Source organism: Musa acuminata, chromosome BXJ2-9, assembly GCF_036884655.1.
Source record: "Musa acuminata AAA Group cultivar baxijiao chromosome BXJ2-9, Cavendish_Baxijiao_AAA, whole genome shotgun sequence".
NCBI classification, from domain to species: domain Eukaryota; kingdom Viridiplantae; phylum Streptophyta; class Magnoliopsida; order Zingiberales; family Musaceae; genus Musa; species Musa acuminata.
Window position 1 is genome coordinate 6,904,077 of NC_088346.1, and position 24,858 is coordinate 6,928,934.

General features: G+C 49.6%; 2 protein-coding genes across 6 annotated transcripts in view; both read right to left on the reverse strand.

The window, feature by feature from the left end:
* Nucleotides 1-226: 226 nt before the first annotated feature.
* Nucleotides 227-12,339, reverse strand: LOC135622884 (histidinol dehydrogenase, chloroplastic-like). 4 transcript variants are annotated; one of them, XM_065125177.1, is made up of 7 exons: nt 12,119-12,336; nt 6,875-7,012; nt 6,500-6,621; nt 6,369-6,421; nt 6,182-6,254; nt 5,503-5,604; nt 243-5,458 (listed from the first exon to the last, which is right to left on the reverse strand). In XM_065125177.1, the coding sequence occupies exons 2-7, from the start codon at nt 6,996-6,998 to the stop codon at nt 5,345-5,347; spliced, it is 588 nt and encodes a 195-aa protein (XP_064981249.1). In that variant the 5' UTR covers nt 6,999-7,012; nt 12,119-12,336; the 3' UTR covers nt 243-5,344. The 4 variants fall into 4 exon arrangements, with proteins under 4 accessions (XP_064981250.1, XP_064981251.1, XP_064981249.1 ...); XM_065125178.1 differs by lacking the exon at nt 5,503-5,604 and having other exon boundaries at nt 227-5,458; nt 12,119-12,339; XM_065125179.1 differs by lacking the exon at nt 6,875-7,012 and having other exon boundaries at nt 229-5,458; nt 12,119-12,338.
* Nucleotides 12,340-19,112: 6,773 nt separating this feature from the next.
* Nucleotides 19,113-24,858, reverse strand: part of LOC103997529 (protein SUBSTANDARD STARCH GRAIN 4, chloroplastic) — a 28,908-nt gene continuing 23,162 nt past the window's right edge. For both annotated transcript variants that reach the window (XM_018818234.2, XM_009418773.3), the window contains 7 exons: nt 23,730-24,557; nt 23,084-23,364; nt 21,838-22,088; nt 21,413-21,651; nt 21,052-21,243; nt 19,723-19,995; nt 19,113-19,531 (listed from right to left, as the gene is read on the reverse strand). In XM_018818234.2, coding sequence (XP_018673779.2) covers nt 19,385-19,531; nt 19,723-19,995; nt 21,052-21,243; nt 21,413-21,651; nt 21,838-22,088; nt 23,084-23,364; nt 23,730-24,557 — 2,211 coding nt within the window. In that variant the 3' untranslated portion in view covers nt 19,113-19,384. The remainder of the gene's footprint in view (nt 19,532-19,722; nt 19,996-21,051; nt 21,244-21,412; nt 21,652-21,837; nt 22,089-23,083; nt 23,365-23,729; nt 24,558-24,858) is intronic.

Genomic DNA, 24,858 nt, shown 5'->3' on the forward strand with positions numbered 1-24,858 from the left:
TATATATGATCTAATTAATTCAGTTCCAAACCATAGCTAGTTTTGCTTTAAGTTATGCCTGTATATTTGTTTAGATGATCATTAGAAAATTTTACATAAATTACACTCTATTTACTTGTGGTCCGAATGTGTGCTTAAAGGGAATTTTGCAGCACGATGTATGTATCTGTATGTAAAAACACGTACCTTGTTGGTATACTTTGTATCAAATTTTCCAATCTTGATCCCAATGTTTGGCATCAATCACGTAATTTGGTGTTAGGTTTATTCTAATTAGATTGGAAGTTTCTGGGTGCTGGGTAAGTTTCACTTGTTGAGGGATTGACGAGGAGCAAGACAAGAATACGAGATCAATGATATATCTAATATATCAAATCTTAACGTGGTATGCGTAGTCAAATGATGATTCCGTATCATGATAAATCATCTGATTTTATCAACGAATAGTTTTTTCCTGCCTTCTCACGATGCATAAATACTAGGAATAGTTTGATATCAAATATCTTGATTCAAGCTTGATGGACTAATTGATTTATCAATTTTGTTTCATCGAAATTGTTGATCAAAATATCTAAGCTTCATTTTTAACGAGAGAGTAACCAGACATAGACATTCAAAAAGATTTCTTGTTTTATATTGCTTTGATATTGTCAATCAACTTTTTTCATGTGATTCGAGTGTTAGGTTTATGCTGATCAACTAAAGTATCGGAAGGCTCCTCTTGGAGTCCTTGTTTGATGAATGAAGGGTTGCTGCAAAGCATGGTGTAATACAAAAATGGGTACCAACCACTTTATTCCTCCTGGTTTGAAGGACTACGTGGTATGCAGGTATGTTTGTCTTCATTACATGTTGGCCTCTTTATGTTATTGGCTTTTTCTTCCATGGGCTATTCAACCTCTCTTTCTTTGTTTCATAAAAAAGTGCATTCGTTGTGTACATGTTGACATGAAACCGTGCTTCCTCTTTTGTTCATATATATCATGGTGAAGGGCAGATGTCATTTAAGGTTCTTCCCCGCATTCAATAAAAGCTTAGCTACTCTTTCACGCAAAGGTCGGTGTTGAGCATTACTAGTGTTACGGTAAGTAACTTTTTTGAGTCGCGGCGTCGGGGCCGTCACGGCTTGGTTCGGGTCCGGAAGGCGGTGATCTCCGTGGGGGCGCTCCTCGAGCCTGCTGAATCTCCGAAGGCAGGGATCTTCGAAGGCTTCACACCTGCACAAAGATCGGGTCGGGGTGCTCGACCCGACCCCTCCGACGATCAAGTTAGAGGAAGATGTGGAGGGGGTTAAGGAGGAGGAAAAGCCTCCGTGTGTTGAGTGTGTCATCCCCCTTTCCTGTTTAGGACTCGGGGGTATTTATAAATGAGTTTAGATGTTACCTGACATAGCTGTCTGTTGTACCTTTGGTGGCGTCTGACATTGCCACTGGGGTTGCGTGGGAGGCCGAGCTGCTGCAGGGTATGGCGAGCCTCGGGCAACGTGTCGCTCAGGGGGGTGCTGTCATGGCGTGTCACATCGCCACTTTTATCCCTATCATATGCCCCCCCGAAAGGAGCTATGGGTCGGTTCTTGCATGCAGGGAGTCCGATGCATGGCTTCTTGCTTCAGGTGGGCTGTTCATGCGGATCCGAGGGGCACGACACAGGCGGGCCGGCCGCGCGAACGCATCTTGAGCAGCACGAGGCCGAGGCGCGCAACTTAGTCAAGAAGCTGAGCAGGATTGGGCTCGGGGGCAATGGAGCCGATGAGGGCCGAGGAGCACAACGCAGGCGGGTTGGCCGCGCGGGTGTAGTCTCGGGAGGTGTAAGGCCGAGGGCCGAGGAGCACAACGCAAGCGGGGTGACCGCGCAGGTGTGGTCTCGGGAGGTGATGGAAGCGAGGGCCGAGGAGCACGACGCAGGCGGGGTGACCGCGCAGGTGTGGTCGCGAGGGCCATGCGACCGAGTAGCACGATCAGGCGGGCAGGACGCGAGGACGCGGTCTCGGGCACCATGCGGCCGAGGAACACGATAGGCGGACAGGCCGTGCCGAGGTAGATTTCGACAACAAGTGGCCGAGGCGCTCGGTGCAGGCAGGCTGCAACCGAGGGGCACCACTCAGGCGGGCAAGCCGCGCTGAGGTGGGCTCGGCGTAGGCAGGCTGCGACCGAGGGGTGAGACCCATGTGGGTAGGCCGCCCTGAGGTAGACTCGACGGTGAATATGGCCGAGGAGTTCGGCGCGGGTGGGCTGGTCGCGCTGACGTGTCCCGGGGGTATGGAGCCGAGGGGTACGACGTAGGCGGGCTGGTGGCTCTGGTCTGTCTCGGGAACATGGAGCCAAGGAGCACGACGCAAGCGGGGTGACCGCGCAGGTGTGGTCGCGAGGGCCATGCAGCCGAGTAGCACGACGCAGGCGGGCAGGACGCGAGGACGCGGTCTCGGGCGCCATGCGGCCGAGGAACACGATAGGCGGACAGGCCGCGCCGAGGTAGATCTCGGCAATGAGTGGCCGAGGTGCTCAGTGCAGGCAGGTTGCGACCGAGCGAGCTCTGCTCAGGCGGGCAGGCAGCGCTGAGGTGGGCTCGGCGCAGGCAGTCTGCGATCGAGTGGACGCCGCTCAGGCGGGCAGGCCGCGCTGAGGTAGGTCTCGCTCAGGCGGGCAGGCCGCGCTGAGGTGGGCTCGGCGCAAGCAGTCTGCGACCGAGCAGACGAGACCCAGGTGGGTGGGCCGCCCTGAGGCAGACTCGGCGGTGAATATGTCCGAGGAGTTTGGCGTGGGCGGGCTAGCCGCGCTGGCGTGTCCCGGGGGTATGGAGCCGAGGGGTACGACGTAGGCGGGCTGGCGGCTTTGGTCTGTCTCGGGAACATGGAGCCAAGGAGCACGATGCAAGCGGGCAAGCCGCGCAGGCGTGGTCGCGAGGGCCATGTGACCGAGTAGTACGACGCAGGCGGGCAGGACGCGAGGACGCGGTCTCGGGCACCATGCGGCCGAGGAACATGATAGGCGGATAGGCCGCGCCGAGGTAGATCTCGACAATGAGTGGCCGAGGTGCTCGGTGCAAGCAGGCTGCGACCGAGGGACTCCGCTCAGGCGGGCGGGCCGCGCTGAGATGGCTCGGCAGTGATTAACCGAGGTGCTCGGTGCAGGCAGGCTGCGACCGAGGGACTCCGCTCAGGCGGGCATGCCGCACTGAGATGGGCTCGGCAGTGATCAGCCGAGGTGCTCGGTGCAGGCAGGCTGCGACCGAGCGGACGCTGCTCAGGCGGGCAGGCCGCGCTGAGGTGGATCTCGACAGCGCGTTGGCCGAGGTGCTCGACGCAGGCAGTCTGCGACCGAGCGGACGCTGCTCAGGTGGGCAGGCCGCGCTAAGGTGGATCTCGGCAGCGCGTTGGCCGAGGTGCTCGACGCAGGCAGTCTGCGACCGAGCGGACGCTGCTCAGGCGGGCAGGCCGCGCTGAGGTAGGTCTCGACAGCGTGTGGCCGAGGTGCTCGACGCGGGCAATCTGCGACCGAGCGGACGCCGCTCAGGCGGGCAGGCCGCGCTGAGGTAGGTCTCGGCAGCGTGTGGCCGAGGTGCTCGACGTAGGCAGTCTGCGACTGAGCGGACGATGCTCAGGCGGGCAGGCCACGCTGAGGTAGATCTCGACAACGCGTTGGCCGAGGTGCTCGATGCAGGCAGTCTGCGACCGAGCGGACGCTGCTCAGGCGGGCAGGCCGCGCTAAGGTAGATCTCGACAGCGCGTGGCCGAGGTAGCAAGTTGCGCCGTCAGCCGAGGAGCTGACGCGGGCTGGCCGCGCATGGGGCCGAGGCAACAAGTTGCGCTATCAGCCGAGGAGCTGACGTGGGCTGGCCACGCATGGGGCGAGCGGTCGAGGCGCGCGGGTTACACTGTCAGCCGAACAGCTGAGGCAGGCGACCACGTATGGGGCCGAGGCAGCAGGTCGCACCGTCAGCCGGGGAGCTGACGCGGGCTGCTTGTTGCGCCTGGGGCCGAGGCAGCGTGTTGGCTGCGCACGGTGCCGAGGTGTCGAGGCGCGCGGGCTAGCCGTGCGCGTGGTCGAGGCAGCGTGCTGGCTGCGCATGGGGCCGAGGCAGCAGGCAGCACCGTAGCCGAGTAGCTGAGGCGGGCTGCCGCGCATGGGGCCGAAGGGTCGAGGCGCTTGGGGGCCAGCCGCGCGCGTGGCCGAGGAGCCGAGATGCGCGGGCTGGTTACGCGCGTGGCCGAGGAGCCGAGACGCGTTGGCTGGTCGCGCGTGGGGCCGTCGAGGGGGTTTTGGCCGCGAGGTCGAGGCAGCGTGCTGGCTGCGCATGGGGCCGAGGGGCCGAGACGCGCGGGTTGGTCACGCGCGTGGGGTCGAGTGGCTGAGACGCGCGGGCTGGTCGCGCGTGGGGCCGACGCGGGCGGGTTGGCCGCGCGTGTGGGACCGAGGGGTCGAGGCGCTTGTGGCTGAGCCGCGCGCGTGGCCGAGGAGCCGAGACGCGCGGGCTGGTCGCTCACGTGGGGCCGACGCGGTCGTTTTGACCGCGAAGTCGAGGCAGCGTGCTGGCTGCGCATGGGGCCGAGGGGCCGAGGCGCGCGGGTTGGCCCCGCGCGTGGGGCCGAGTGGCCGAGACGCGCGACTGGTCGCGCGCGACGCGGGCGGGCTGGCCGCGCGCATGGGGCCGAGGAGCCAAGACGCGCGATTGACCGCGCGCGTGCTGCCGACGCGGGCGGGTTGGCCGCGCGCGTGGGGCTGACGCGGGCGTTTTGACCACGAGGTCAAGGCAGCGTGCTGGCTGCGCATGGGGCCGAGGCGCGCGGGTTGGCCGCGCGCGTGGGGTCGAGTGGCTGAGACGCACGGGCTGGTCGCGCCCGTGGGGCCGACGTGGGCGGGTTGGTCGCGCGCATGGGGCCGAGGAGCCGAGACGTGTGGGCTGGCCGCGCGTGTGGGGCCGAGCCGCGCGCATGGGGCCGAGGGGCCGAGGAGCTGAGACCGGCCCCAGAAGTCGCTGCTGCTGGTGCAGGTCGGCTGCAGTGGAGCAATCAAGGAGAAAGCTAATGTACCGTCATTTTGGGCCCTCCTTCTAACGCCATTCTGTTACGGTAAGTAACTTTTTGAGCCGCGGCGTCGGGGCCGTCGCAGCTTGGTTCGGGTCCGGAAGGCGGTGATCTCCGTGGGGGCGCTCCTCGAGCCTGCTGAATCTCCGAAGGCGGGGATCTTCGAAGGCTTCGCACCTGCACAAAGGTCGGGTCGGGGTGCTCGACCCGACCCCTCCGACGATCAAGTTAGAGGAAGATGTGAAGGGGGTTAAGGAGGAGGAAAAGTCTCCGTGTGTTGAGTGTGTCATCCCTCTTTCTCAGGGGTATTTATAAATGAGTTTAGATGTTACCTGACATAGCTGTCTGCCGTACCTTTGGTAAAACTGCAGTACCCCCTTGAACATAAAGCCCTACGGCGCCGATGCACCTTGCTATCCTTTTGCACCGAACTCCCTATGCATAATCATTACATCCAAAACCACAAGTCATTTGCTTACTGTCATATTCTCAATATCCTTCTCAGGAACCCTTTGAGCATCATGAAATGCATAAATATTGGCATATGCCACATCAAATGCTTTCCTTACAGCTGGATCAAGCTTAACAATCACACAACAATACACAAACATTAACATGTATTGGTTGACGCAAGTACAAATAGATGACAACAAAAATACAAGTTTTCTTTAACTAAAATATGACTAATACAACCACATTGCTAATGAGAGCAATTTCCCACAACTTTTTACAAAGTCTGATATTGACATGGTCTCTAATAAAAAAGATCCTGAAATCTCTTAAGAAACTTAATGGCACAATAACAGATAACTAACCACAATGATTATGCTAAACCCCTTGAACTGATAACGTCTAGACCAAATGTATCATAAAAGGTGACTGAGAAAATGCAACATAACAGTTATGAAACATATTTGAATTGAAAAGACTTTTAACAATTTCGAAATAACCTGAAAGAAAAACCCTGGTAGCAATGATCGCCTGTCCTAAAGTTGATAAGTGATAGACACAACCAAAAATGTCAAATGCATACTTGTTCAAAAATAGTAATACAGCAACTAAATTTGAAGACAAAATTTATCATTCTACAGTCAGCTCAAAAAGAAGAATTCACAGCATGTTATAAGTCTCATTGGATTACTGTTAAAACCAGCCTACCTCTGGAACCGGAAGATCAGAAACAAGCTCAACTACTTTGTCAAGTACAACTTTGTCAAATTTTGCCGTATAACTGGATCAAGAAAAGAAAAAGAGATTTTGGACTTCTGAACAACTGATAACTTCATTAGTTGTTCAAATGAAAATTTCTATACAATATTTAGAAGCATATGTAGGAATCACTGACTCTATTACTGCAGCATCTCCTCTGCACCGTACATCATCCACGATCGGGTTTACCTACCCATAAAAAGTGCAATATAATTGTCATAGTAGCTTTACCACTTAAAGGTCCAACAAATTCATTATCAAACTTACCACACTAAAAATGGATGAGAAATCAATAGGAGGGCGAGCCTTGAGAGAATCAACCTCAGTATGAGTAAGCTCAGAAAGCTTATAAGATTTCATTGCACTCCTAACAATTCGACCTTTCAATCCTGTATGATCACCAATTGTCAATGTCAGAGGCACTGCATAACTTATAAAAGACAAGTACATAATGTGATCATTTTACTTAAATTCTTGCTTGACAGCCTCATTTCACTAAAATGCAAAAATTGTTTAAATATTAAAAAATCCAAGTTATTCTTAAAGGTTTTAACAAATCAAAGAAATATGTCAGTAACCACGAGCAAAAAACTTTCCTACTGATAGAAACTGAGAATTCATAAAAACAGGAGGTACAAGTACCTCTAGGCAAATAGCATATGTTATATCTTGATAAATTAAGAGCACAAAGTCCCAGGGAATGGTCAATGGTACGAGTGCCAACAAATCTGGTAGTCCTTGGAAATGTTAAAATTGTACTGTCCATTAGACACCTTTATCCTGCAAATGATGGTAAAATGACAATATAGAAAAACAAATTACAAAAACCATAGCCCTAGTTTTACAGAACAGGTAAAAAAAATTACTTTAACTAGAGTATAAAAGAAAAGCACACAGCATAACTGTCATATTCAAATTAATCTCATATTGCAATTACTCTACCAAGAAGATGAGCCCATCTGCAAATAATCTAAAAGGGAACACTAACTAAATATATCTGCATATTAAGCACACCTTCATATCTAGAACCTGATAATATGGAATCAGCAAATTAAAGGTAGTCCCTTATGATCACTGTCCGTCATGGGCAATCACGAAGGATCCATAACTATGTCAGATGAAGCTTAAGTGCATAAAAAAAATGAAATGTGCAACCCAATACGTAAGGCTCCGGCTAATACAGGGACTGTGGAGGATCAATATAAATCTAAATTGCAAAGAAACAACCTTATCATGATACTAAGGTTCATCTTCTAATAGTGTGGTTCAGTGCACAGAGCTCCTGCCAATTTAGGTTCTCAAGAAGATCATCTTACCCTAGTGAGCAGAAAGAAAGTTTACATCACTCGAGCCTTTGGTCTTAGAAATTCACCATCAATTAAAGGTCCTAATTCATTGTCATTAGAAATGTTGTTGCAGCTCTATCCAAGGGTTTAAATAGGCACCCGAGCGCTCGGGTGAGGTGAGGCCCGAGCGCCTCAAGCCTCGATCATGCAGCACGCTTCAATGAAGCGCCGCCTAGGCACTCGCTTGAACCCAGGCACCAGACACCTCAAGCAAGCGCTTGGTTGAAACAAAGTAACCGAATTAGAATATTATGTCTGGTTCACTTGAACAGTAAATTACTTGGTTCGATTAAACTAAGCTACATAATGTTACTAAACTTACGCACGCAAGCCCCCATCTGTTGCCCCCCTGTCCCACTCCCCCACATAACCTTGAGCCATAAACCCTACTTCGTGCGTAGTCGCCACCTCCTTCGCCGCTGCACAGGACCGATGCTTCCTTTATCGCCGAAGGACAAATCCGAAGGCCTAGCTTTCATGTGCAATTCCCTCCGCAGCCGTTGCTTTCATGTGCAGCTCCTTCCATCGTCGAGGGAGAGGACCGTAGCTTCCTCTGCCACCGGGAACACATCTGAAGCTTCCTCTGCCCACGACGTCACCGTCTGCAACATCCACTGCCATCGTCCATAGCTTCCTTCGTCACTGCCATCACCGTCATTCAAAAGTTCCTCCATCACCTCCATCCTCTCCTTTCCCACTTTTCATCGTCGGTATCTTTTCTCTCCTTTAACTACTGTTAACAGTTTATTAAATATTGTTAACAGTAGATTGTTAAGCACTGTTATCATATAATAGTCCTTATTTAGATTTTAGCACTACTAATCTCTATTTATTTAGAATTGTTATTAGGGTTTTAGGATTAATGACAAGTGTACAAAGCAATTCAAAAGATTCATAAAAAATTCAAGAAAGGATCCTGCTTAGAAATATAATTATCTAAAGGATCCTTTCAATTTAATGTCATATTTATATTTATATAATCATATTTGTCAATTATATTATATATTTTTTATATTTTAATGTTTTAGAGCCTCTTGCTTTGCTCGGGTTTAGGAGAGCGCCTAGCGTCTCAAGCATTTTTAGACCCTGACGCCTTTTAGCAACTAGCACTTTTTAAATCACTAGCTCTTTCATTAGTCATTTGCAGGCTATAAACTAACAGTTTTCCACAAATCTAGCAAGTGATAGTAGTTGGTAGACTAGTTTGAGAAGGCTATAAACTAACAGTTTTCCACAAATCTAGCAAGTGATAGTAGTTGGTAGACTAGTTTGAGAGGGATAATGTGGCAAACAAAAAAGATCAAAAGGGATAAATGCTTTTTAGTGAGCGATTGGTAGTTCGTAAATGACCGATGAAAAATTGTATCCATCGAGCCCATAAAGCAGCCAACAAACTTGCAGTGTTTATGATAGTTCTATGAGACTCATCCTTTTGCCTTTGGCCTAGCTGTGATGAGAAATTGCCATGGACGGATCAAAAATAGTCATTCGCCAGAAATCGCCAACATGCGCTAAACAGCATGCAGGTGGCAAAAGATGGCATATCTAACAACCAAGGTAGCAATGATGCTTCGAGGTCATGAAGATGTGAAGATGGGCCAGGATTTTGGGTAGATAAGCATCTGGGACAATGGAGGGAAGAGGATAGCTCACAGGTTAAGTGCATTGTGAACACAAACTCATTCTTTGTAGTTGAACCCATTAAATACAACATCAAATCCATTTAAGCCTCATCGGTTTGACTTACTAGAATAATTAAGTCGATGGTGCATCAATCTCATCAAAGTCGATGGATTTTGAGTAAGCGACAGACTGTCCTAGAGTTGTGCTTCGTCCGGGTGTGACTCGAGAGCGGGTGGACGAAAGTCGATTGCTAAAGGAGCGAACACAAACAAAGGTGGCAAAGGCCCTGCGATGTGCTGGTAGATGGCACACATGGAGAGATCACAGTCCAAGTTTATCTTGCGATTTGCTGCGATGTGAGGGGACTTAATCATACAAAGGTATGATTGGAGCAGCTGGAGAGTTGGACTGCTCCAGACCTCATATTCGCTTAAGGGAGCCTGACAAGTCAGAGGACAAGGCCGAGTAAGTGAACGTTACTACCAAGGAAGCTAAGAAAAATAGAATCAGCATAAGCCCTACAATATGATGGCGGAGGTCATGCATGAGAGTTGCAGTCTGTCTATCCATCGAACAAGAGGAACTGTTTGGAGAACACAAAGGTGTTGAAACAAGTGTTCGAAAGGGGCGAGAAAGCGACGACGAGTCTAGAGGGACTCAACTACCCAAAACCAAGAGTCGATTAGAATGGAGGTGGACTCAGAGGAGTGCCACAACGCCGCATAGGCGGATCTACCGATCACAAAGAAAGGGATATAGATGCGAGACAACGGATAGTAGTGTCATGGGTATGACAGTGCCATGGTACCACAAAGGCAGGACTTCTGTGGAGTCATCGATCACTTGCTCTCAGGGAGAGAGAGCATTGGTCGTGGAAGGGGCCAAGGAGGTGGAGAATGCAGAGGCAAACTCCAATTACCGAGATAAGACAGAAGGGCAGAGGCCAATGAATTTCGAAAGACCGGTGTCAACGAGCTTCTTATAAAGATAGCCGAAAGCAAAGGACTTCGAGTCGATGCGAGAGACCAAAGAACGAAGTAGGCAGTACGCAATGTTGTGCCTTTGTTACTCACAGGAGTAGGTGACAGAAATGATGAAGAAGGCGGTACAATCCCAGAGGTGACCAAAACTATTAGAGACTTACTCCAAGTCGGGACAAAAATTTTATTCTTTTTGGGCAAAACTTCTTGCATTTCAGAAGTTCGATAGCAATGAGATGGCGAATCACAATAGCTAATTCAATGCAATGAATGGAAACACTTCGAGTGCTTCGGAAGTATGAGCAAAGAGCAGATGAAGGCTAGTAACCAGCTCGATGTATGAAGTACAACCTTTGAGGAGGTATTCGAAGTCGAGTAACATTTGTCGTCTCAACCTTTAAGAAATTGGGCGAAACCGAATACCACAATTCTCTGATTTATCCAGTACAAGAGCTTTGCACAAGTTCAAAGACCCTTCAAAGGAACCTAATAGAAGACAATAGTTGACAAATCCTCACCAATGGTGATCGATATTACTAAGAGTAGAATGTCCGCTTCATTTTTCAATAGAATGTCAATCTAAAATGGAAGTGATGCAACTAAATGGAAGAAAAATCGATGGACAAATTATATGGAGGAAGGACCCCAAAAAACTTCAAAGTTTGTCAGGCAATACTCGTTAAAGCTCTAACAGGCATCCAATCGGTTCAAGCGACATAAGGTGTTTGAGAAACTGGCGCATAAGATGGAAAGTCCTTTCCCTCGTCTGAAGGATCCGTAGGAACTAACAAAGATCAGCATAACTCAATTAACCCCACACCAGAGTCAAAGTAATTGGCAAGTTGAAGCAGCATGACGGATAAAAGTTCAAATACTCAACAATAGCGCCGAAGAGCAGTTGGGAGCTAAAGGCGCGTTGCAATTAGAGCAGAAGATTGAAGACTCAGCAAATATGTAGTGTCTGCAAACGCTTCGACGAGGACATCGAAGGAATAAGTTGGGGAGATTGTCACGGACAAAGCTATAAACGAGGTGTTGGATATAATACTCATGTATGTCCATGTCTTTTGATTTTTTTTATACTTTGTACAGCATGTAAAGGGCTAGCAGTAGGCTTAGCAGCCTCATTTTGTTCGGTCTATAGTGGACTATCGGACCATTTGTTGTGTGACCGTTCAAAGTTTGCGAAGTCTATGTTTGTAATTTACATTGGCTATCATGTGTTTGTTGAAATAATTACTTGTGGATGCTGAGTGGAATGTTTTCTCTATCCCATCATCTCTTTTGTAGGTCCTTAAGGGATCATATAAGGTTTCGGAGAGGTTGACCCTTGACAGATGAACACGCAAGGGTACGACTTAAGCAAAACAGAGGCGGACAAAGATAACCCTAAATAAATAAGAAGAAAAACTGAATCAAACAATAAGACCCCGTTGAATGGACTTAAGGAACAGTGAATTGGACCAAACCGTCCAAAAAATTAGACGACCCAAGTGTCAGTTCAAGCTTGGACTAACAAATACCCACTGCTACATACCGATCCCATCAAAATTCTAGTCCTTTAAATGTAATATGAAGAACCGCCAAAGCCCCAGGCCATTGATCGGACCAATGCATCACTAGTCGGGCCACAAATGTAACGTAAATCCGTTTAGAACCATGGGAAATTGTTAATCATTAAAAGAACAGAAAAAATACTAATAGAGAATATTCATCTTCCCAACGTATAAAAGAATAGCCCGATTGATCATCCAACATAATAATAAATGAACCCTGAAAGAAAAGTTAAGAACAAAGAGATGAACATCTGCGATAGACAACACATGTATCTAAAAGAAATCAAGGAATCAAGAGTGACGGCTGGAGAAAGGAGGCAACGCAAATAAAGATGTAAAATTGGAGGAAGATGAAGAGGGAAGGCGGAGATGGGAACTGACTTCGAGGGAGGAGGTCGGCCGAGAAAGTCCGCGGCCGGGAGAGAGCGTGTGCTAGTCGCAGTTTTTGAATCCGCGACAATAGTGGAGAAGCTCAGATGCGGAACCAATGACGACGAGCTCTACCGGAGCGGTGGCGACGGAGGGGAATCCTGAAGCACTACGGACTCGGGAGGATGAGGGTTGTGTGGGTCGGGTCTGGTTTCTTTTTGCTTCCATTTGTTTGTTGTCGAGCGTGACCGCCCGATGCAACCACGAGATCTCCATGTTGTGTGGCCAGGATTTCAGTTACCGGATGTGCAGCATCACTTACCACCTGTATAAAGCTGAGGATTAGTACTCTTTTTCCCCAAAACACGTTTTTAATGTCAACATCATGCCATACTCACGTTGCTTCTGCACTCGTATGGGAAGTAGTAAAAGCGTCTGCTACCAACCTGCCGAATAACTGTAACAAAAAAGCGACAGCCATTTGGTGAAATCAAATTTTTGGAAATTAGTTTTGTCATTAAATTTTACCTTTGTACTTCGATGCTGATCTTAACTGTCACAATAGCTCGAGTACAGAAATAATCAGATGCTCACAACCTACCAATACCATACTGCAAACACGTAACTCGTCACACCAGTCTTTAGATATATCAAAAAGTGCTAGCGAAAGTGAACAGGATTGCAATTCACGATTGATCACGAGGAGAATTCATCACTTCTATTTTGTAGGTTAAAATGCAAATCAACACTAAATGTAACAATAGTGTTATGGTAAGTAACTTTTTTAGCCGTGGCCTCGGGCCGTCGCGGCTTGGTTCGGGTCCGGAAGTTGGAGATCTCCGTGGGGGGGGGGGGGGGGGCTCCTCGAAGGCTTCGCACCTGCACAAAGGTCAGGTCGGGGTGCTCGACCCGACCCCTCCGACGATCAAGTTAGATGATAGTGTGGAGGGGGTTTAGGAGGAGGAAAAGGCCTCCGTGTGTTGAGTGTGTGATCCCCCCTTTTGCTTAGGACTCAGGGATATTTATATAGGAGGTTTGATGTTACCTGACGTAGCTGTCTGCAGGGCAGGACTGTAACTTTGGTGGCGTCTGACATTACCACTGGGGTTGCGTGGGAGGCCGAGCTGCTACAGGGTATGGCGAGCCTCGGGTAGTGTGTCGCTCAGGGGGATGCTGTCATGGCGTGTCACATCGCCATTTTTTGCCCCTATCATATGCCCCCCCCCCCCCCCGAAAGGAGCTATGCATCAGTTCTTGCATGCAGGGAGTCCAATGCATGGCTTCTTACTTCAGGTAGGCTGTTCATGCGGATCCGAGGGGCATGACGCAGACGGGCCGATCGCGCGAACGCGTCTCGAGCAGCATGAGGCCGAGGTGCGCAACTTAGTCAGGAAGCCGAGCAGAGTTGGACTCGGGGGCAATGGAGTCGAGGAGGGCCGAGGAGCACAGCGCAAGCGGGCTGGGCGGCGTAAAGCCGAAGAGCCGAGGAGCGCGAAGCAGGCGGACTAACCGCGCAGGTGTGGTCTCGGGAGATGAGGGAAGCGAGAGCCGAGGAGCACAATGCAGGCGGGGTGACCGCGCAGGTGTGGTATCAGGAGATGATGGAAGCGAGGTCCGAGGAGCACAACGCATGCGGGGTGACCACGCAAATGTGACATCGGGAGGCGGTGGAAGCGAGGGCCGAGGAGCACGACGCAGGCGGGGTGACCGCGCAGGTGTGACCTCGGGAGGCGGTGGAAGCGAGGGCCGAGGAGCACGACGCAGGCGGGGTGACCGCGCAGGTGTGACATCGGGAGATGGTGGAAGCGAGGGCCGAGGAGCCCAACGCAGGCGGGGTGACCGCGCAGGTGTGACCTCGGGAGGCGTAAAGCTGAGGGTCGAGGACCACAACGCAAGCGGGGTGACCGCACAGGTGTGACCTCGGGAGATGGTGGAAGCGAGGGCCTAGGACCACAACGCAGGCGGGGTGACCGTGCAGGTGTGACCTCGGGAGATGATGGAAGCGAGGGCCGAGGAGCACAACGCAGGCGAGGTGACCGCGCAGGTGTGACCTCAGGAGGCGTAACACTGAGGGCCGAGGAGCACAACACAGGCGAGGTGACCGCGCAAGTGTGACCTCGGGAGACGGTGAAAGCGAGGGCCGAGGACCACAACGCAGGCGGGGTGACCGCGCAAGTGTGACCTCGGGAGATGGTGGAAGCGAGGGTCGAGGACCACAACGTAGGCGGGGTGACTGTGCAGGTGTGACCTCGGGAGATGGTGGAAGCGAGGGCCGAGGAGCACGACGCAAGCGGGGTGACCGCGCAGGTGTGGTCTCGGGATGGCGTAGAGCCGAGGGCTGAGGAGCACGACGCAGGCGGGGTGACCGCGAAAGGTGTGGTCTCGGGATGGCGTAGAGCCGAGAGCCGAGGAGCACGACGCAGGAGGGGTGACCGCGCGGGTGTGGTCTCGGGATGGCGCAGAGCCGAGGGCCGAGGAGCACGACGCAGGCGGGGTGACCGCGCAGGTGTGGTCTCAGGATGACGTAGAGCTGAGGGCCGAGGAGCACAACGCAGGCGGGGTGATCGCGCAGGTGTGGTCTCGGGAACACGGAGCCAAGGAGCACGACGCAGGCGGGCTGGTCGCACAAGTGTGTGTCGGGTGGCGTGAAGCCAAAGGTGGTGTCCTCGAGCATTAAGCGACCAAGGAGGCCTCGGGCATTATGCGACCGAGGTGGCGGCCTCGGGCATTACGCGACCGAGGTGGTGGACTCGGCAAGCATGGAGCCAAGGCACTCGGCGCAGGCAGGCTGCGGCCGAGGGACGTAACCCAGGTGGGCAAGGCGATAGATATGGCCAAGGATTTCGGCGCGGGCAGGCTGTGATCGAGGGAAACCGCTCAGGCGCGTAGGCCGCGTTGAGGTAGGTTCGGCGCAGGCAGGCTACGACCGAGGGGCGAGACCCTGGTGGGTAAGCCGCCTTGAGACAGACTCGACAGTGAATATGGCCGAGGAGCTCGGCGCAGGCAGGCTGTGGGCGCTGCTCAGGCGGGCAGACCGCGCATGGGGCCGAGGCGCCAAGGCAGCGTGCGGGCTACGCATGAGGCCGAGGGGCCGAGGCAACGTGTTGGCTGCGCATGAGGCCGAGGAGCCGAGGCAGCGTGTTGGTTGCAGCGTGTTGCTGCGCATGAGGCCGAGGAGCGTTTTGCTGCGCATGAGGCCGAGGAGCCGAGGCAGCGTTTTGCTGCGCACGGGGCCGTGGCAGCGTGTTGGCTGCGCATGAGGCCGAGGGGCCGAGGCAGCGCGCAGCGTAGTGCTTGCCGCGCGCGTGGGGCCGACGCGCGTGGGGTGGCCGCGCGCATGGGACCGGGGAGCCGAGGCGCACGGGGCCGAGCCGCGCGCGTGGGACCAAGGGGACGAGGCGCGCGGGCTGGTATCGCGCGTGGGGCCGACGCGCTGGGACCGGGGAGCCGAGGCGCACGGGGCCGAGCCGCGCGCATGGGACCGAGGGGATGAGGCGTGCGGGCTCGTCGCGCGCGTGGGGCCGACGCGGGGGAGGCGCGCGGGCTGGCCGCGCGCGTGGGGCCTAGGGGTCGAGACGCGCGGGGCCGAGGAGCCGAGACCGTCCTCAGAAGTCGCTGCTGCTGGTGCAGGTCGGCTGCAGCGGAGCAACCAAGGAGAAAGCTAACGTACCGTCATTTCGGGCCCTCCTTCTAGCGCCATTCTGTTACGGTAAGTAACTTTTTTAGCCCTGGCCTCGGGGCCGTCGCGGCTTGGTTCGGGTCCAGAAGACGGAGATCTCCGTGGGGGGGGGGGCTCCTCGAAGGCTTCTGAGGTGGCCGACTGCGGTGGTTCGATCGGGACGAGATCGTCGTTTCCTCCGAGAGGGAACTCCTCACCTGGGCGTCTAGCGGGAGGCCTACGCCTTCGCACCTGCACACAGGTCGGGTCGAGAGAGCTCGACCTGACCCCTCTGACGATCAAGTCAGTAAATAGTCGTAGGAGGGTTGTTATCTATGTTGGAGTCCTCCTCCCTTTCCCGTTTAGAATGCAAGGGTATTTATATGGAAGCTTACTGTTTCCTGATGTGCCCGCTTACTGTTTCCTGATTTGCCCGCTTGCAGGGGGCAGACTCGGCTCCTCGACCTCATGCGCAGCAAGCAGCGCGCTGCCTCGACTCCTCGGCCTCGTACACAGCCAACACGCTGCCTCGGCCCCTCGGCCTCATGCGCAGCCCACACGCTGCCTCGGCCCCTCGGCCTCATGCGCAGCCCACACGCTGCCTCGGCCCCGTGTGCAGCCAACACGCTGCCTCGGCCCCTCAGCCGCGTGCGCAGCAACACGTGGCCTTGGCTCCTCGGCCTCATGCACAGTAATACGCTGCAGCCAACACCCTGCCTCGGCTCCTCGGCCTCATGCGCAGCCAACACGCTGCCTCGACCCCTCGGCCTCATGCGTAGCCCGCACGCTGCCTCGGCGCCTCGGCCCAATGTGCGGTCTGCCCGCTTGAGCAGCGCCCGCAGCCTTCCTGCGCCGAGCTCCTCGGCCATATTCATTGCCGAGTCTGTCTCAAGGCGACTTACCCACCAGGGTCTCGCCCCTCGGTCGTAGCCTGCCTACGTCGAACCTACCTCAACGCGGCCTTCGCGCCTGAGCGATTTCCCTCGGTCACAGCCTGCCCGCGCCGAACTCCTCGGCCATATCCATCGCCTTGCCCACCTGGGTTACGTCCCTCGGCCATAGCCTACCTGCGCCGAGTGCCTCGGCTCCATGCTTGCCGAGTCCTCCACCTCAGTCGCGTAATGCCCGAGGCCGCCACCTCGGTCGCATAATGCCCGAGGCCTCCTCGGTCGCTTAATGCTCGAGGACACCCCTTTTGGCTTCACGCCACCCGAGACACACCTACGCGACCAGCCCGCCTGCGTTGTTCTCCTTGGCTCCGTGTTCCCGAGACCACACCTACGCGGTCACCCCGCCTGCGTTATGCTCCTCGGCCCTCGACTCTACGCCATCCTGAGACCACACCTGCGCGGTCACCCCGCTTGCGTCGTGCTACTCGACCCTCGGCTCTACGCCATCCCGAGACCACACCCGCGCGGTCACCCCGCCTGCGTCGTGCTTCTCGACCCTCGGCTCTACGCCATCCCGAGACCACACCTGCGCGGTCACCCCGCCTGCGTCGTGCTCCTCGGCCCTCAGCTCTACGCCATCTCGAGACCACACCTGCGCGGTCACCCCGCCTGCGTCGTGCTCCTCGGCCTTCGCTTCCACCATCTCCCGAGGTCACACCTGCACGGTCACCCCGCCTGCGTTGTGGTCCTCGGCCCTCGCTTCCACAATCTCCCGAGGTCACACCTGCGTGGTCACCCCGCCTGCGTTGTGGTCCTCGGCCCTCGCTTCCACCGTCTCCCGATGTCACACCTACGCGATCACCCCGCCTGCGTTGTGCTCCTCGGCCCTCACTTCCACCGCCTCCCGAGGTCACACCTACGCGGTCACCCCGCCTGCGTCGTGCTCCTCGGACCTCGCTTCCATCATCTCCCGAGACCACACCTGCGCGGTCACCCCGCCTGCGTTGTGCTCATCGGCCCTCACTTCCCTCATCTCCCGAGACCACACCTGCGCGGTTAGTCCGCCTGCTTCGTGCTCCTCGGCTCTTCGACTTTACGCCGCCCAGCCCGCTTGCGCTGTGCTCCTCGGCCCTCCTCGGCTCCATTGTCCCCGAGTCCAACTCTGCTCGGCTTCCTGACTAAGTTGCGCACCTCGGCCTCGTGCTGCTCGAGACGCGTTCGCGCGACCGGCCCGTCTACGTCATGCCCCTCGGATCCGCATGAACAGCCTACCTGAAGTAAGAAGCCATGCATCGAACTCCCTGCATGCAAGAACCGACGCATATCTCCTTTCAGGGGAGGGGGCATATGATAGGGGCAAAAATGGCGATGTGACACGCCATGACAGCATCCCCTGAGCGACACACTACCCGAGGCTTGCCATACCCTACAGCAGCTCGGCCTCCCACGCAACCCCAGTGGTAATGTCAGACGCCACCAAAGGTACAGTCCTGCCCTGCAGATAGCTACGTCAGGTAACTTCAAACCTCCTCTGTAAATACCCCTGAGTCCTAAGCAAAAGGAGGGATCACACACTCAACACACAGAGGCCTTTTCCTCCTCCTAAACCCCCTCCACACTATCATCTAACTTGATCGTCGGAAGGGTCGGGTCGAGCACCCCGACCCGAACCAAACCGCGACGGCCCCGAGGCCATGACTAAAATAGTTGCTTACCGTAACAGAATGGTTGTTAAAAGCAAACACATTCCGCAGTGATACTGAATGCCAACACTGATCAAACTGTGTCCCAGGGCATACATAGGCTACTGTGATTCATAATTTAAGCTGAATCTTCATAAACATGCTTCAGCTACCTTCCGCACAAGCCATGATTCTGAATACATTACAGCTAATTCATTTTGTGGCACGATCATCCACTACCGATCTCCACAAGCGTATCTCCAGCCTGTATAATTCAGATAGAAGATCAGTAAAAACCAGAATCATTACACTAACCAGATCATGCTGGTGTGTCCAATCAATTTATGGCTGGTAGATACGGAAAAATATATACAATCAAGGAGACCAAAGTGTTTTTTATAACATCTACATTAAACAGCCTAACATAGACATACTTAAAAGATCAGAGTTGGTGATCAAAGTTGTACCACCTGAAAACCCAAGACTCCAAATATAAAAGTAACGCATGACAACAAGCAGTCCTCGGGGTTTCTTTAAAGTATCCAAAGATGCAAGTTCATGGCAAGGTTAAACTCACTGAAACACATACAACGCCTCAGAAAATTTTATTAGTCTATAATTGGCTAAAGTAGAAGAAAACTTCAAAGGAGCAGGCCTTTTGTACTTTTAGAAATGCCTATATGACCAAGAACTCTTCTTACAAGAGTCTTGTCTATAGTTCTGTGGGCTACTAGTATCTTTTTAGAGACGAGAAACACTACCCCATTATCCAGGGGTTGGAAAAATATTTTACTTTTTCTATTTCCTTCCTTTCTTTGATATCTAATCAGCCTGTACAACAATTAGAAGCAGTCTCAAACATATAAGCAGACCTACTAATTTGTAGGCAAAAGAATACCACATCCACTAAATATATACAAGGAATAAATATAACTGCTGCAAAAGCTTCAGCATGAACATTCTGATGAAACTTTAGAGTCCTTTTCTCAACCATCAAATGCTGTGGATTTGGTCACGTAGGGTTAGCCGGCTGTGCAACCCATGCAAACTAGTCTTGAGATGTCGCAGAGTATTCAAAAAGGAGACGGTTGGATGGTGTAGATTGAAAGAGAATTCGAAGACGACTTGTCAGCTTATAGATTAACGTCCACTGCATTGCCATTTCTGAGTCCTTCATCTGTCTCACAACTGAGGCCTGAAAAAGTCAGCAAAACATTAAAAAAGAGAAAATTGCTCTGGTAGATCAGTTCGCTTACACAAAGTTAACCAAATGTTTTGAAGCAATCACAAACTTTGTATGCTCTCTATCTCTATCTCAGTACCTTGCACATTTGGCCAACCAGTACCGAAAATAAAAAAACTGATGACAATGAGATTGGATAATACCTGAAGTCTTTTCCCAAGTTGAACTTCCACTTCAGTACCGAAAGAAATATTATTGGCAAGAGACTTGAGTGGATCAACTGTAGGATCCAAAGATAGCAGACTTGGAATTTGGGGAGCATAAACAAGCCGCCATCGTGCCTGTCCAAACTCACCCTTGCCTTCTATTCGGGGCATCAACGTCTCAAGTGTTGCAGTTGCAAGTTTCTTGAAGGCTAGCTGGCCATCACCTTCCAGCAAAGACTCTGCTAATTGACTCTCGAAAACCTTAGCAGCCTGCAACAGTTATTGAATTACTTAATACTATATTTAACACACACATATGTATGTATGTATATACATATATACATGTATGTACACACACATACATACATACATTCATACATATATATATTTCCTGACACAAAATGTGAATCTAATCGGCTACATGCTTGCTGGTTTAGCAAACTTCTGATTCTAGTGTCAAAGAACAAAGGATTTAGCCCCCCCCCCCCCAATCTAAATCAACCCTAAGACAATGAAACAGAAGTAACTGAAATCGCTGCAAATAAATATTCCAGCACATTTCTGTGAATTCATAGGGTAACCCTGTGTAAAGAGAGGGATTTTTCATGTAGCAATTCCATTTTCAAACCATCTTTCTAGGACAATTTCCATGGCAATAAGAGTAGTGATACTATACATCAGCTCCAATATGATAAGATGATATAAATTTCCCACATTTTCTTATTTTACAAGATTGTTAACAAAGTATAGTATGATCAACATCACTTAAGATCTGCAGTGCAATCAATATCACTTGACATCTACCATCTTAGTAAGGAAAGATGCAAAGACCAGGTGTCAAGTACAAACTCGTGACATTTATGCACAAGCAATCTGGCACCCTCAACAGCGAACCTCTGTTGAGAATGATTGAATCATGGCCTTTGAATTTAGTCTCCATAGAAGTGTCTAAATTTCTTAGAATATTTTGTATCATATACAAAAAGTAACTTAGTCAGTTTGAGCTTAGACTTGTACAGCATTCTCCCATATTTTTTATTTTCAATTTAACATTCTCGAATGATTTATCTTTGTAATCTTGTAGGTTCTGAGAGAAGTCTCACTTAACATTTCACTCTATTCACATGAGAATAGAGTGAATTCCCTACACATTTGAAGTTTATATGTTACACATATGAAGTTTGATTATATGTTCTCCTTTAATATGTTTTAAATGACAGAAATGGTGGGCAATATGCCTAGTAGTTAACCTTTGGTGTTCTATGATTTACCACTGAAAATCAACTATTGATAGATAATAATGACAATTTGGCAGACATTTCTTACCTCAGTAGGCGTCAGAGCATCTTGATCCACAGAGCGTGTTGTGGTTACGATCAAATTGTCCTGCCAAGAACTGGCCCGGCTCTGAATCCTTAATTGCCAATCAGATCCCACTAAAGCTAAATCTAGTGTTGGATCTAAACCAAGATCAGGTTCAAATTTGGCAATATTTAGATGGTCACGTTTAAGCCTGGCCTGAGATTGCATAAGAAAAAACAAACATCATTCATGAAAATTGCAACGAGAAATATAAGGGTAAATAAAAGCAGTATGGCCCATTGTCCTATTTCTTTTATGAAATGCCTTTTCCATTTTATTATTCATGAATCATGTAATGTACCGTGACTACAAACAAAGAGCTCACCTGGGTGGCAACCAAGTTGACTTCTCCATTTTCAAATGTTAAAATCCCTTTGGGACGGATACATTTGGGATGAGCCATACCATTCAACTCAAGTTCACCGCTTACAGCGAAGTTGAGAATTAGAGGATACACTATCCTTAATTCTGGTCCCAATATTAGCTTCAAGTCAGTAAGTCGAACATCGACACCAGATTTAATGATTGCTTCCTCCATTTTCTTCTCCACCACAGGTTCCTTAACTATAAAGAGAAAAAAAGATATTTTACATATTACTGATCTTTATCATAAAACAAATATCAGAAGTAATTTTCATGAGAGCTAACCATCATTGAAATACTTATAAGATGTGATAATCCTCAGAAAAATCAAAACATTTCTCCAATATCAAGAGAAAAAGCTTTAATGCATTAAACTTAGAGTGGCACCTGCAGACTGAGGCCATTTATTGCGTAACGTAGGAAAGGAACCAAAAAACCGTGAAACTTGCGCTGAAGTTGTCATTCGATTGTAATCAACAGCCGGAAAACTAGAACGACCTGATATCAATTTATTAGAACCAGCCCCATTTCCTTTATCATGAGGTAAATATGCTTCCCCACGACTCAATTGTATCATTCCAGAAATATTTGGCTGCAATATAGAGCCCATGATCTGCATTTGACTGTCAACTTGGCCACTGTGTTTTAAGTATGGCATGTCAGAAAACACAATATATGCTAAAAATAATATTATTCAGTTGAACATAACAATGAGTAGAAGTACAGATAGCAAACAATTATAGCCATAGTACAGCAATATAAAAAAACACAAGAAATTAAAAAAAAAAAGGATCCATGATTTCATCCGACAAGACCAGCCACAAGTTACATTTTTTTCACTGTAATTCCCAGGTCAATAAAAAAATAAAATATTCATAAAGCACATCCCGTGAGACTAAATATACACTATAACAGATCCTCAAACCACACAAGCATATCGACACATCGTGTGCCAATATGTACCATGATACTAGAAGGGGGAGGAGGAGAAGATGACAGGTTAGGGTTAACCCTAAATTAAAAAGAAAACCGTGAATCACTATGAATCAACCAGTAAGCTCTATATCCATCCTGGATCACCTGATGAAGGGTGATCTGCATCCCGGTTCATGCTCGCACAGCTAAATACCAACCAATACATACCGGTCCAGGTAAAATCACATTCCTAGTCTTATGCGTTCTCCATTCCTACCCTCTCAAGCCTTGGCATAGGAAGCAGGCTTCTAAGATCCAATCACTATCACAGACCACAGGTGACCTGCCCCAACAGCACCCTCTAATGGTCATGGTCTTCATCAATTAAACACACATGCTTAGCTCTTACCATATAACACCTGATTGTCGGCAGGTCCCACTATGATACCATCTGTGCGCATCCCAGATCTCATCTAAAAGTAGCCAAAAGTTATTCTATTAGAGTTACTTGATCCTACAAGTACCTCAAATATTTTCCATGCAAATCAAATGTGTGCCTCAAGATACACAAAGTGACTCTCCAAAATTAGCCCAAAAATAAACAAAAAGAACATAAGTAGACAAATAGGAAAAGAAAGTAATGGAATACTGAAAAATTTTCCAAGGCATAATTTCCAATAGAAAAAAAAATACTAGTCTAGCAAGGAAAGGCATAGACCTGAAAATGTTTTTGGCTCGCACTTCTAGAACTTCACATTTCAAATCAATTTTATCATTGATAGATGATTCACTAGATCTAAGAGGCAAGTTTCCTTTCAGCAATAGCTTTCCCTTCCTGCTCACTCTGCTTTCAATTGATGTGATGCTCAATCTATTTGACACGACATGAACAGTACCTCCAAAATTTGTAAGTGGCTTTCTGAGGACTGGAGAAAAAACAGATGCCCGATGAAATGATGCAGAGCCATCAACAATTGGCTGCTCAACAGTTCCCCTAACCTATTGCAAATAAATTGTATTAAGATACTTTGAACTACCTTCAAAAGAGATAGCAAGTAAAAATAATGTCAGACTTATTTTCATCAAATGCATTAAAAGTCAGGAAAACCAGACTCTTAATTATCATGACTTAATGTGATTTTGTACAATAAACGTGCAGCTGTTGAAATAGTGAGTCTCACAACTAAGTGACAAGTAAACATGCATACTTGTTTACTGAATGACTACAATGCATTAAATCAACCATCAGCATCCAGAATCTAGTTAGAATGGAAATAATTTAATGCAATAGTTCAAGCAAATTGAGGCTATATATGAAGCAATACAGCTAAAAGGATCATGAAATGTATACCCAATTTACCTACTTGAAGCATAATATCTGCATAGCCATGGAGCCAAGTGGCATAAGGACACAAGGCTGTTATTAGCGTCATACCACCATCTTTTATGTCTGCATTTATGCGTACTTCACCAGTGTCCAACATGTTCCAGTTTAAAACCTTTAGACTTTCTGCTAACTGTAAATCCCATCCTTCTTCAATCTTATCTCTGTTAATTTTCTTTTCATTAATGTCTTCAGAAGACCCTCTTTCAGATTCCTTAATCCAAACAGGAATTCGAATCACTCCCCCTGCAGCAACCATGTCTTTCTCAATTTCTTCTTCTGATTCATTTTGGACGTAAGTCACAGGAACACTTCCTTGAATATGTACATGACCACTCTGATTGACAGGTTCAAAATTAGCATTGAAGAGAAATCGACTGGTTGAGGTGATTGAAGCAACAATTTCAGCCCGTCCAAGATCAATACCCCCTATAGTGCCATCTAAAAGCCTTATTTGAACATCACACTCAGGCTTTGCAAGGCTTCCTTTAAGGTCTCCTTCCATGTGCAAAATACCTTTTATTGGTGTCAACCATTGACGAAGAGAATGTATTGAACTTGAGGTAGAAGATTCAATAATCTGAACTACAGTGGGGACAAGGCCAACAGGGAAATTAAGCACAGCAAAATGAAGATTTGTTACTGGTCCAAGTAGAGTTCCATCAGCATGGAGGGTTGCATCATCTTTCTGGATAAATAATTTTTCCAATCGCAATCCATCATGATTGCTATATGCACCAGCTGCCAAGATACGCTGAGTTTTATAGTTCCCCCACTCCCAATCCTCTCCATGGAAATCAAAATCTGCCTGCACAAGACATAAAATACGAAAAATGTCCACTTTGAACAATATAAGTATCTGGTTGCCATCAGATAAAATTATCATGGGATTTTAAAATTCCTATAAGCATGCTCGAGACAAAGAATTTGCAAGGCAATATAGGAAATCTTAATATTGGAAGTAAAATGTCTCAAAGTCACGAGTGAAGAAAAAACCATGCATGCTAGGCATATAAGTAGCAATATATTCATAAATGCATGCAAAATATTGTAAGCTTATGAATTTCTTTTATTATTAGACCAAGCTGCACAGAACAAACCAGTTAGCT